Source organism: Trachurus trachurus (genome assembly GCF_905171665.1).
Source record: "Trachurus trachurus genome assembly, chromosome: 7".
NCBI classification, from domain to species: Eukaryota; Metazoa; Chordata; class Actinopteri; order Carangiformes; family Carangidae; genus Trachurus; species Trachurus trachurus.
Genome location: NC_139901.1, coordinates 9,908,616 through 9,921,193, shown reverse-complemented (window position 1 = coordinate 9,921,193; position 12,578 = coordinate 9,908,616). Strand labels below are relative to the sequence as shown.

Here is a 12,578-nt window from a genome sequence, read left to right as displayed (position 1 = left end):
GACAGGGTAACGAAGTGACTGCATGGGCACTCAGTCAAAATAGTGAATTTGATGTTAAGTTTCTCTTAAAGATTGAACTCCAGCTTGCTAATGAACCAACCTAGATAATTCACTTCACATCATGTTATGTCAGTTTGTAACAAGAGTACCAGGCTTCACAATACAAGCTTCCTCCAGTGGACCCACTTTTGTTTGCCTCTCACAGATAATTAAGGGTTCTGGGAATAAGCTACTTCACTTCTTTATCTACTCTCAGGACAGTTTCATCATTCTGTGCATAATGTGGTGGTTTGACAGGGTGGAGTCCCTTGTCTCCTCTCTTGCTTTTGTACTCATGGACAGCTGGGACAGCAAGGAAAGCTACAGCCAAGGACAGCATTGGTTTCACTAAGGAAGTAACATCCTGTCCTCCCGTGATTTTGGCTGAAAGTCACAGCAAACCCATTCTTATGATCTGCTGTCCGACCATGTCCGTGCCATTTAGCCATTCCTGAATGGCCAATTACTTGTGAGGGTACGATGTGTTTGAAGAGGATTAGACTTGACAGTACCACAATCACTTAGTTTGAGGCATACTGTCCTCGTTATTGTGACTCATTCAGGATGAAGACTAGCAACTTCATTTCTGAGATCATGTCACCCCTTTATAAAAAAGTGAGGGGAGAGACACTGCTCAATTGCTGCAGGCATCAACTGCAGCAGTGAAGTTTAATGACAGACTGTGACGGTGAAGAACGGCTTAGCGTAACTTCATAATTTTCTGTCTTAATTCAGTTAGTTTGTGTCCTAAAGAATTGCAGTGCAGATACAAGAAGCTGTGTTGAGGTCTCTGTGGAAGTGTGGCACACTGACCATACCAGGAAAAAAATGTGCATTGATCAAATTAGCCTTGAAACCAAACTGTCTGTGTCTACACACTGCTACAACAATTTGCTATTGTCACAATATTGAAACCATATGGAGGGTATGGCCATGCTAAAAGAACAATACACAGCTAAATTTTTTGGGCATTTACTGATAAAAAAAAATAATAATAATACATGTGTGCTGTACTACAGTATCTACAGGATCTGTTAAAAGTGTAATACACCAACTGGCCCTGGTTTGTGCTGTGCCACATAGGTGTGAATTAGTTTTGTAATACCACACTCCACTCCACAACAAAGTTCTACTGCAAAATAGAACTAAAGAGAAAATCAGAGGAACATTAAGGGCATCAAGAACTATCTGCTGGGGACTATGAAAACTATCCCTTAGCTTTTGCAATATTTCACTGGATAGTTATCATGTTTGAGCTGGAAGCAGGTAAAGGTGGTGCGCCTAGAAAAGGTGAATAGGAAAAGTCATGGGATCACCAAAGTCCATTAAAGTTTATCCTCTCAGCACCATTAAGGCAACATATCTCATGGCAATCTATCCAATACTTGTGTAGTCTGGACATAGTCTAACCTACTGACACTACCATCCCTAAAGCTGTCCTGCCAGCACTGCTAAAAATACTAATTCAAAACAGTACTGTCATTTTTTTTTTTTTGCAATATATTCCACCACAGCCACACAAACCAAGAGATATGACCAGGATATGAAAAAGTTTCTGGCAGTTGACAGTAGTATAGATCATTGTACCGTAGACATTAGATAATACTGGATGATTCTTTTACAGAAAGAAATTAACAATTCTTCAATAATATCAACCTAAAATAATCTGGGGCTTCAGTCATGGCTAAATTCAGCATAAGACACTTCCTGGCAATGTGTTTCTGCCTGTCTGTTTGTATTATATTGTGTTTGAACAGAGTAAGACACTTTCTGCATCTGCCTCCTCCACCTGCAGCAGCTCAGAAACAGTAACATCATACTGCCGCTGTTTGCTAACTCTCACAGAGCAGAACATTTCTTATTTTGGCTGCCTCACAATTTATTTATTTCTCTTTGCCAAAAGTTTGTGGTACACGTCTGTATTGGCTCTTGCTCCGTATGACATCAGCCACAGAGCAGAGGGTGTCCCACTAACTGCCCCCAATTACACACCCTGCCCTCCGACACACTGAACCGACAGACTACTACAGTGTCTCACAGCCAAACCCAGACAGGTGTAATTTCATGACACAGGCTGGGTTGTCGACACAAATGCACCAACACAACCATCCCCACGAATGGCTTATTTAGTCCACTATACACCTCATCAATCTGCATCTGGGCGACTGGAAGCATGTGGGAATGTTAATAGATCGGCCTCATTTTTTCACATTACACTCACAATTGGGCGATTTGTCTGTTTTCTGCATGCTTGTCAAGTATAAGTGATGATGATACGGTTATAGCTTCAAAGTTTCAACTCATACTTGTATACTGTGTATTTGAATTAATACGTTATAAACCACATATATGTGTGTGCATCAACAATTATGTGTCTCTAGACAAAAATCAAACCCAGTTTAAAAATACCTCAGCGATGTGGTCGTACTGTATGGGTGTCCATATTAAACATCCTGCTGAGCTCCCCATTTATTTTTTCAAAAGGGTGCTTTTTGGATCATTGTTATACTTTTACCGCCTCGGCTAATAGCCCCCCTCGGCTACCATGGCAACACACAGGTAAGTGGAAAGGAGTGCTTAGTTCGCCACGCAGCATGGAGCCCGTTTCTAAAACTGTTGACCTATAAAAACGTACACCCACCAACACGAGGAGGCTACCAGAACCATATAGGTTCTCATCTGTGTGTGTATGAGTGTGTGTGTTTGCATTTGATGACAGCAAATGTAGAAGAAAAAATCAATACACCATGTAGACTTAGAAGTTGTTTTTTTTATATAGAAGGTCTATGTTGTCTTTATCCAAGATTTCTTTGTGTGTTCATTTGTGTGTGTGTTGCCTAGTCTCACTATTTTCTACAGTTTCCCACAAGTGCAGCTTTCTAAATGACAGCACATATAGAGGACTCTCTCTGTGCCTTGCTGTGTGTCTAAGAAAATTCCCTTCCCTGCATCTCTCTTTTCTTCATCTCTTCTCTTCTCCTTCATATATTTAGCTTTTTTTCTCCTTTCAATGAATCACATTCCCTTTCCCCCTTCTCTGTCCTCTCTCCCTTCCTCTCCATCTCTCTCTCTCTCTCTCTCTCTGGTCTGCTGAGTTGTCTGTCACCCTTCACATACCTCCCTTTCACTTTCCATCTCCCCGTCTACCACCCCTTCTCCTTTCATCCTCCTTTGTTTCACCCCCTGGGCTTTACTCCAGACAGCTGTCTATTCCCTGCAGGCAGCCATCAGAGACACTGACCATATGGGAGGAATAGCGATGGTGTGCTGTTATGTTAGTCTCTTATTGTTTTCTTCTCTTCCTTTTTACCAAAGCACTTCTACTATAACTGCTCATTTTACTTCCTTTCATTTTACTTCTGGCTAAATCTCTCAGGCCGTCAAGAGCTAAACTGCTCAGCTTGTGGTGGAGAGGGAAGCGGGGTGGGAGGGTGTAGGTATTTTTGTGACAAAGCCATAGACACGAGGTGTTCAGAAGGCTCATAAGGGAATAAATGTGACGGATACATATCAAAACATTTGTGTTTTAAGGGAATCAAGGCCACCAGGTATTTTTGTCGCAGGTATTTTAGGACTTGTGGATGCTTGGTGGTGAATAATTGAGATCAGAAGTTATTGTTGGGATTATGGGAAATCTATCCATCTGCTATTGTATACTTCAGCACAGGACAGCACAGAACAAAATGCTCCTTTGTGCATAAAGATTTCTCTCTTTCTATGCAGGCATATTTTTTTAAAGCTGCATTGATGACCTAAGAGTCAATCATTTCAAAGACTTTGCTTGAAGTGATAAATTCATAGACTAAGCTCAATCCATAGTCGCCCTCAGCTCTGTCCAGTGTTTTAGCACCTTTATGCTCATTGGTTCAGGCAGCAAAAACGTAACTGTTTTAGTTCAGTCCCTGTGTCAAGCAGGAATTTATCAAATAATATTTGCTGGTGAAAACCAAAGCAGCGCTACAACAAGGGTGAATACTGATCAGGTTTGTTAGATGGATAGAATGCCAACTATAAATGAATGCTAATGTTACTTAATGGCTCCTAATTGCATAAATTGACAAGTACTAACTAAAATGAATGCCAAAAGAACTTTAGAATTGGTAATTGTGAATTGTTGGGTTCACATCTTACATATTCAGTAGCCTGTGTTCTAAAATATTTGAGGGGTAAATGTGAATGATTTATTTTTCTTAAAATACAGGACAAGGTTAATATACTTTGTTTTTCTTTTTTAAGTGTAATTTTCTTTTAGTTTTAAAAGGGAACAACAAAATTGGGAAGCTAAAATTGATAATAATGTAGACTGGGATATACGCATTTTGCTCTGCATCATTAATTTTGTACTGTTTACACTGTTAAGCCTATTTTTACATTATTATGTCATGTGTGATGACTGAATAAAACTGATGCTTCTACCTACTACTACCTTAAAGCAGAAGTAAGCGATCTGGTCGTTTTGGCTTTCTGACTTCTTGTCAGCCGATGGAGTAAGCAGTCCCCGCCCTCGTCCCTACGTCACCACATCCACGCGCATCCCTTGGCTGCACACACAGAGAGGACCGCCCCTTTATGCCGTTCTCTCTCCTCATTGGATAAAAGTTGTGGGATACAAGGAAAGTTTTCTCCTCGGCTTACAGCAGAGCAGAGTGACTGACAGACCCGTGTTTCAGACCAAACACTCTATATAAGTGATTGCTGTCGGAAGATATAACTATTTAAGACTTATATTAACACAAACATTCCGCTTACTTCTGCTTTAAAGTCAATGCTATAGGCTACTTATTGATATTGCTTTAACAAATTTCCCCATGGGGACAAATAAACTTAAACTTTACTGTTGTGACACATTATACATTTTAACAGTGAGTCAGTTTTCTCACTGTTTCCCAAGATGGAGCAATGTTGGCACACGTGAATACCCACTGGTCTTGTTCTAATGCACATGTACAATGATGCACATACACATTCCTGCCAGTCGTCAACGAGCACAGGGATGCATGAGAAACACCAGAAGACTGCAAGCAAATAAACAACATTCGAGTTTGACACCAATTTCAGGTTTTCTCCAAAAACATTCTTTTCAAGTGTTTTGTGAGGAAAGGAATTGGTTGAATATGTTTGTAAAGCTTCAGTTACATATAATGAATTCTCAGGAAGACAGCATGAATGTCAACAGAAAGACCACAGGGCACCTTTAATGACTCATGCTCCTGTCTTTGCTGCGGCTCCCAGTGATGAGTAAAAGGTCTTAAATGATACTTGACAAGTGTACATTGTTGGTTTCATCATGGAGCCTGGTGCGCCAAGAAAATGTCAACTTCTAGCTTTCCAACTTCAGTATGTGATGGCAAATACTTGAATGTAATAACGAAGAGTACTTCATGTAGTTCAGATTTAGCTTAATGGTTTTTTAATTGGTCATAATATGACTGTGGCAGAGCACTGCCACTTTACTCTCTCCTTGTGGCATCAGGTCTGTAAATCATTTCACTAGCAAACACTAAATACAAACACGAACATGAGAAGAGCCCACTAGTGACGCAAAAGACTGGAAGGGTGAAACAGTTGATTTTAAAGTCACAGGCTTTTTCTTTGTAGCGCTGGCAACAATCAGATGTGCCAATCAGAAGAGAGGAGGCACTGAGTCTCTCCTCTGATTGGCTGACTGTTTTCTGATTGAATAAATAAAGAGTGGATTTCAGGCAAACACTCCAAAAACTGTTGGATGTTGGGCTTTGGGAGTAGGACAAAGCCCTCTCTGTTGTAACATTACAAAGTTACAGAAGTTGTGGTGACTCATTTAAGGCTCTTGGCTTTTGTACCAGGCCCAGGCAAGGCGCAGGGTGGCGAACCCCGCGCAGTGCTAATTCCGTGCAGCGCAACACTGCGCACAGTCAGTTTGGCAATTTAGTAGACTGATGTGCGATGAGATGGGTGTGGCGGTGCAGTAGGGGGAGCTGTCGACAGATTCAGCTCCATGTTTTCGCTCCGAAAAGGAAAAACCAATCAGATGCCTTCATGTCTAGTTCTGCCCAAGCCCAATCAAGCTGCCGTCTCTCTCCCTCTCTCCCTGGCAATGTAGTCCGGCAGTGCGTGTTGGGTGTCTTTACCTTCGTCGTCCGCGGAAAGGTGAAGGCGTGGCTTCAGAGAGAAGTCTGAGGAAAGGGGCTGGGACTTTTGACTTGTGTATTTTCTGTGGTCTGCTAGAACCGTTTTTCCATAATCTCCAACCCTACATTTAAATTGTTGAATCTAAGCTTAAAACCTGTTGAAATGTCTTAAATACTCTGTAAACTCTGTACGCAGTCTATACAATTTACAGTAAGTATTGCCATGTAGTGACTTTAAAATCCAACACAATGCAAGTGGTTTTTCACAATAATCGCATCATTTGATGGTGAGATCAGACTGTTATCAGACAGAATCCCCCGTGTCAGTATCTTTTAAGCTCCATTGTTCCCCATTAATCACAGAATGAGTCATTATAAAAATCCTTCTGACAGGGGTCTTATTGTATGTAACCTTTCACATATGTCACTTTTCTCATTTCTCTCCTCAAGGAGAATTTCATTAACGGATAAAAAGAAAAGATGATTAATCACATGGAACCTATGGCAGGTTTGTGATGAGTGTGAGTAATTGTCCCTGCCTTTAAAAGTCAATTTAATTAAAAAAAAAAATAGTGAACATAAAACTATTAATCTCTTATGTTGCCAACATTTGTGTGTGTCAGGTATGTATTCTTTTGACCCTGCAAACTGTGCTGTGCATAAATTAGGTCTTGGATGTCTCATATTTAATGGCCATTTTGGAATTTCATGTTGTATGTTTTCAGGCAATGGCATTAAATTCACTTTGCATTCATATGATGCCATAACATGTCTCCCTCTCCTCTCTCACTTTCCATTTTCTTCTTTGTCCCTCGCTCACACAGTTATGTGGCATTTGGCTTGAAAGCAGGTCATAGCCAGCTGATTGTTTGGTCTAGAGCATGATAGTGTAAGCTTTCTAAAACATGTCAATAGTGGCACTGGCAGGGGACAGCCATAGACTGACCCCTATCGACTCAGCTGAAGTCAGTTGCAGTATTTTATATAACTGTACCACCATTCCAGAGAAAAAAAGAAAAAAACTATATGACAGACTTTCTACTGACAGGCTGGTGTTTTAATTACTAAACTATTTGTCTGTAGGCAGAGCTGTTGCTGTTGGCTGAGCTAAATCTCCATGAGCAAAGCCGAAACATTTGAGAGTGCAAATGAGCAATCTGGAAAACTTAAGGCATCTACAATATGGGATGTATGAATAGAATATAAACTGCTAAAGACTTGGGTTTAAAAGTTAATTTGTGAGCTTGGGGGAGGGTGGGTTCATCCTCCGACTTCTGGCAGAAAATATCTAAAAATGAATTTGCTCAAAAATGCTCAAAAGATTGCTCAATTTACAATTTCTGGCCTCCTGGTGCACCCTGATAATATTGCTCTTTCAGCTTTAGCTTTACTACCACCGTGAGATTGAATGTGAAAATTCATTCATTCAGTACTGTGGTTAATGACTAAAAACTAATAGCATCTCCACCAACCTCAGCTCTTCTTTCTGTGTAGCGGTAATTAGCAAATGTTAGCAGTTAAGATGGTGAACATTAAAGCACAAAATACAGGTCCAGTAAGAAACTAGTAAGAAACTTCATCTATGGGAAAACTGTCAGAAAGTTACCAAACTTCCACATGGTAACCCAGAGGAGAAACTTGCAGATCAGTAAGTATTTGCCCAAGTGGGACTCAGTATCAACATCAGTATGTGACATGTGCATTTAATATGTGATAGAATCATCTTCATGCCAATAAAGCCAATTCAATTTAATAGAATTTAGCACTGTGCTTTATATTTTGTTATGCATGGTTTTGCTTTGTGACTCTATCTATTATGTATAACCATATCACATCCTAGCAACATCAAACAGGAGTTTAACACTACAATTTCTCAAGAAATAAAACTTTTATTAGGGACCCACTCAAATCACCACCAGTGGGTGCTGGGGACTCACTACACTGAAAACAGTCAACATTACTGAAACGCATGCAAGTATAAAAATGTGCTGCAAATCCAGTACTACACAATATATGTGCTACCAGGAGACACAAAAAAGTGATGCCCTATGTTCAATTGTGTCTTTTGAAGTTGAACGCATTGAATAACAAGTGTTTCTTTTTTTCTGAGAACATAAAAGCATATACCCAAATTCAAAATCAGAGGCATCAACATTTCCAGTATTAGATTGCACACCGCAACTCATTGGAACATATATTTGTTTTTTTTATTTCAGGGAACCTTTGCAATTGCAAAGATGTATCTCATCAACACAACTTCAAATCACCACAGCAGAATGAATCCCATTATGAATCAGTCAATGTGGTATATTGAAAAATCAAAACAAAATTGGACTAAATGGTTATTTGACCTTAAACAGTCAGAAAATACTCACTGGCCTCTTTGTCATTGTGGGCATGTTAGCACTGTGTTGGCATTTAGCTGAAATCACAGCTGTGTAGAAATATATAGCCTCAAAAGGCAGCTAGCATGTCTGAAGCCCTCAGTGAGCGGCTGCCTGCTAACATCAGTGTTGTCTATTTTGAATCAGTGGCAGCAGGGTGAAACGGCGCTGTGACACAACTCAGCTACACCCGATCTCACCAGCCTGTACATCACAGGGCTGCTGCATAATTATACTTTGAAGCCGATGTTGCACACACTATACCTTTCACGTCAGCCTCTGTATCGTTCCCCCTCTGTAGTTCCTGTGTCATGGCCACACAGAACATGAACTCTGATGGCAGGAGAACAGCAGCTCCCTGCTTTCTCCTGCTGCTGCATAAGTCGGCAGCAGATTTTTAGGCCTACACTGAAACCAATGGAGGCAGCAGTAGTAACCTTTCACTATCTACAGTACAGCCACTTTGAGACTTGTTAAATGATTTGTTGATTCATTTGCGACTGTGAAATTCAAGATTTGATCTTTTCCTCAGTTATGGACGGGTTTCTTGTGTACAAACAATACTAGGTGTGCACGCAACCAGGGGGCAAAAGACTGCTTCAGTGTGAACTGGTATCAATGTAGATGCCGTATTGTTTGTAGGGCTGCAGATCCACTCTAAAACGCTAATTTAATTTTGATTTGTCTTGAGGAGAACAGGGGACAAAATTGCTCACAGCATTATTGTGATGACTGATTCATCACTTTCAGAAACTTTTCAGGCAAGAATACCAAACATTTGCTTCTACCAGCTGCCATAATGTGTGCAGTTCCCTATTTTCTATCTGTTCATTCAAGCTGAGCGCTTTTGACTGTTGGTTCAAAGAACACGAGAAACACTCACTTTGGATTTTTAGAAGCTGATGAACATTTTCTGTCATATAAACAAACAAAAATCCAGAAAATAACCTGTAAAAATATGACCATGACAGTAATCACTGGCTGCAGCCCTATAGAAGACAGCACAATCCTTATTCTCAGTTGGGGAAAGGTCTGTCTCACATACTGCGTGACCTGCAGTATTTCTAGCTCAGACTGGCTTTGCTGTTTGGTTACAGATTCAGCTTTAGCGCTTTCCACGAGTGTCAAAGTGGTGCTGACCACCTGACGCCGCATATTTCCCCACCACCTGGGACACTTCAGAGGAGGGCAGAGCTACAGCTGAAGCTGTCGGGACAAACAGACGAGTAGCCCACTCGTGCCTGTCGATGAGAAACAGCTCAAACACAAAATCTAATTCCTTCCACTGGACATCGTCCCTGTTAATTGAAATCCTCGATCAATATTACGTCATCAGGGAACATTATTGTTGTAATTTTTCTCCAAGAAATGTTTTTGATGAAGCTGTTCCCTCCAAAAATAAGTAATCAGATTGCATTTGCTACACTAACAGAGGCACAGACTAAAGAAAAAAAAAAGCTTCAAGTTTCCCTTGTTCAGCTGCACAGTACACAGCTCCTGATTCAGATGCTGTTCCACAATCAGCGCTACTGTGATCACTTGAAGATGGAAGAATTGTCTCCCGGCACCCTGCATGATGAGCTCCACAGTGAAATGGCCATACTCTGTCCTTGCAATAAAATGAGTTCAAATCTGTCTTGTGACCCCTCTGACTTATCATCTCTCCCCGTCTCCCAGCATTCCTTTCCCCCCCATCAGAATGTAGCGTGTTATCCAACACTGCAAAGATGCAATAAAAACAGATGGTTTGTACTTACAAAGAATTCACTATTTTCCCTTTTATTATAACGGGGAAAGCATCAATTTCAACTATTTTAATATCACAAAAAAGGAAATATGAGCAGTATGAGTTGTATAAGTCTGTCACTTGCTGCAGAATACTGACACAGTCTTCAGTCTCTTTTTGTCCAGAATAATAAAAACTCAATAGCTACTTCTTTAGCAACAAGAGCTCGGTATGCAGTGATGCAAGAGCCTGATCTGGCCTCTCAGACTGTGATCAAACCATATAATAGATGAGGCTATTTAAACCGAGTGAGTCTATACACGCTGCATTAGTGAGATAGCGCATACAGTGTTGCTTCACACACCAGCCATCAATAAATATGGAACAAGAGATGGAGGAAGACTCATTTCATTTCGCTCAACTGCAGAAATTATTTATGTGCATATTTCCTATTATGAATGTGATTCAAAACCAGAACAAAAAGCTGCAGTAATGTCTTCCCGATACAAGAGAACAGGATGCTCAGATGCCAACGGACTTACGAGAGGGTCCTCTCCAGTCTTCCTCCTGTGGAGCCGATGATTTCTCCAAGGGTACAGAAGGTCTGGCCCAGGAAGTCCTTAGGGGAACAAAGGATCGAAAAGAGAGAATTAATTGCATGACAGGGCCAGGAGCGAGGCCTGGTTTCAAATCAGGCTCTAAGAAACAGAAAAGAACCACAAATATAACCTGCAGATTCAATAATAATGCTCTGTGTGATGCAGGCGTGGTGCCATTCTTAATTTTTCACATCTCTGAGACACCACAGTGTCCTCAGTGCTGGCAGATTCCCATTTATTTGAGAGTTAGATTTTAAACTTTTCCACAACAGTTGATAAGTTAGCACAAGGGAACCAGCTCATTAAAATATATAAATATCACTTTTTAAATTTCTGGTCCTCCTGTTATTAAACAGGGTTAACACCAGAGCTCAATAGCAATTATGACAGACTATGAAATCAATAGGGATTGTAAGAGAGGTATTAAAGTTATTAAAACTCCATTAAAGTTTAATCTCACATTATTGAAGTGTCAGTTTAAATGAAACATTAAAGTTAGGGTTTAATTTCACCTTTTGTATTAACCCAATTAGGTCAAGCCCAGGAATTGCTGGTGGGCCTGGGCCACATTATTTAAATGCTTGTTGGTTGATTGATTATTATTTAAAGGGCCATGCTGTGCATAAAGCACATGTCCTTATAGTAGGAAAGAAAGTGCTGTTCTTGTTTTTGTTTGTTTGTTTCCTTCACTCAACCTTTTCATTGAACAACAGACTTTGGACTTTCCAACCAGCCCACACATCACAGAAAAAAACATACGGTAACATAAAAAAGCAAAGAGATGACACGACACAATACTGTACAACTCTCGCACAACATCGATGGCAGAGCACTACCTGCTCATGTTTCCTCTATGTGTGTGTGTGGGTGGGTGTATGCAGGTGTAGGTGTGAGTCCAACAAAACTGGGTTTGTGTGTAGCCCCTGTACATGTCCTGGCATACACGAACTGCTGCAGTGTGCTGTCTCAAACAACAACAGCTGCTTTAGCTTTGAAGTCGTCGGGCTCTGAAAGTTGGTTTACCTGAGCGAACGATAAAGACAAAATGAGGAACAACACTATGGCAGAAGCTTTCCAGGAGGGAGCTGCTGGTGTTTGTCCTTGATGAAATGAGATGAAAGAATGGGGAGAGAAGTACAATAAAATCAAAGTGAATGAAACACCTAAAACGCACAAGACTCATCTGGGGAAAATGAAAACGTAAAAGAGAAGTGAATGTATAATACTTATGAAGATAACACAATCTGCACTTGAACCACTCACCTTCTGTTCTCCCATGTGATTTATTTTTTTGAAGAAAGACATAAAAAAAAAAGACAAAATTTCAGAATAAAATACAAACATTTTCTGAATCATCATCATGTTTTACAATCAGCCTTCGCACTGTCAGTAATGCTGAGTACTGGGATTTGACAGATTTAAGGTCTGATGGAAGTTGTCAGCTGACTTGCTACATTGTACTTACGTGTTTCGAAATATTACAGCTTCTGGAGTCGACATTGTACCTGCATAAATAAATAAATACATCAATAAGTAATAGGTCACAAGATGCAAGAACTTGCAAGACGGCATTTGAAAGTGGCTTTGAAAAACAACATACAGATCCAATAACTTCAGCATTATTTCACTTTTCGCTCTTTTCTTATTAAGCATACAGATTTGCAGTAGCACCTTACTGAGCAACACATTTGTAATATGTTTGATTTAGGGGATGTGCATG

General features: G+C 40.3%; 1 protein-coding gene across 1 annotated transcript in view; it reads right to left on the bottom strand.

Moving 5' to 3' along the window:
* cpne9 (copine family member IX) overlaps positions 1 to 12,578 on the bottom strand; it is a gene marked incomplete at both ends in the record, with an annotated part of 98,329 nt that overhangs the window by 45,163 nt on the left and 40,588 nt on the right. The window contains 2 exons of the mRNA XM_083975460.1: positions 10,802 to 10,878; positions 12,324 to 12,363. Coding sequence (XP_083831586.1) covers positions 10,802 to 10,878; positions 12,324 to 12,363 — 117 coding nt within the window. The remainder of the gene's footprint in view (positions 1 to 10,801; positions 10,879 to 12,323; positions 12,364 to 12,578) is intronic.